General features: G+C 35.5%; 1 protein-coding gene across 1 annotated transcript in view; it reads right to left on the bottom strand.

Moving 5' to 3' along the window:
- LOC109374407 (maltase-glucoamylase, intestinal-like) overlaps positions 1-1,133 on the bottom strand; it is a gene marked incomplete at its 5' end in the record, with an annotated part of 58,576 nt that extends 57,443 nt beyond the window's left edge. Inside the window, 2 exons of the mRNA XM_019628982.1 lie at positions 179-291; positions 1,037-1,133. Coding sequence (XP_019484527.1) covers positions 179-291; positions 1,037-1,133 — 210 coding nt within the window. The remainder of the gene's footprint in view (positions 1-178; positions 292-1,036) is intronic.
- Positions 1,134-1,269: the final 136 nt, after the last annotated feature.

Raw genomic sequence — 1,269 nt, 5'->3', positions numbered from 1 at the left:
TAATGAAGCTGAGATAAAACTGAAGTCAAGTCAGAAGTCATTGCCTAAATGTGGAAACAATTAGCCATGATGTTAGAAGGCTAAAGGACTGGTGATTCATAGCTATGCCAATTGCTCCTCCCTTCCATCAGAGCCAGGGCAATGAAAACTTGAACGTGAACTACAGGACTGTACTGACCTCTGTGTACTGCTGGATAACATTTTCAGGAGTGGGGCCGAGAAACATATAGAAATCAAGTACTCCTCCAATGGTCCTGAATGTTATAGAAGGAAATGGACTCAGAGTGACATCTGAAGAGAACAAAGCAAAACAGAGAATGAGCACAAATAATGTGAGTGGCAGAGATCACTATTTTTATATTTCTACCATTTAGGTGTTACTTAGGCTGGTTGTCTAATAGGCAATATTGATAGCTCTGATGGCATCTAAGTGTCTGCCAGGATTTTCTAGCTCTGTGTGTTCACAGGTTTCTTTTCTAAAGAGTTCATTAAGTCAGTTATATATTGCATTGCATTTACACTTACACTTACACACACACACACACACACACACACACACACACACACACGACAGAGAAAGAGTGTGTGTGTGTGAAGAGAGAGAGAAAGAGAGAGAGATTAAACCCCAAGTGCACAATTAAGAAAAGCTGCTGTAGTGCTAATACATTTCAGATATTTCTAGACTAACTTAATGAGAAAGGAGGCCTTGGCAGTGTTTATATTGCTGAGATGATATGGCAGATCCAGCAACACTGCATTACCGTGAAATTTCGAACATTGCTTCTTCAAGGGCTTCTGATTTCTTAAGTTGTATGTCTTTAGCACTATGTGCCTTAATAGTATTTTGCAATCTATTAGGATGACTATATTTGTTTCACTAGAAAAATTTCCATTTGAAACAAAATATTCAATTGTAGACAATCTCTCACTCTATTTTGTTCTAATTAATAAGTACTTTTTCAAGGGAGAAAAGGCAAAATTTAGCATTTAAATTGCGCATTTGCTTCTTTATAATTTACCCAGACAATCACATTACCTTGGGCATTGGAATTCAAGAGGAGAACACCATGAGCATTAAAATCATTCTCTATGCACATATAAAAAGGATGAACTCCATAGAGATTGCTAAATGCCTGCAACAGCAAAAAGAAACATTGTGTTTGTTATGGTTTATTAAATATTAAATTATTAAATTAAATATAAATTAAATATAAATTAAATATTAAAGATCCAGTAGCAGTTAATGACGTGCCGAAAAAGAAAAAAAAA

This window comes from Hipposideros armiger, unplaced genomic scaffold, assembly GCF_001890085.2.
Source record: "Hipposideros armiger isolate ML-2016 unplaced genomic scaffold, ASM189008v1 scaffold_820, whole genome shotgun sequence".
Taxonomy (NCBI): Eukaryota; Metazoa; Chordata; class Mammalia; order Chiroptera; family Hipposideridae; genus Hipposideros; species Hipposideros armiger.
Note: the sequence above shows the minus strand (reverse complement) of the source record. Positions and strands in the feature narration are given on the sequence as shown.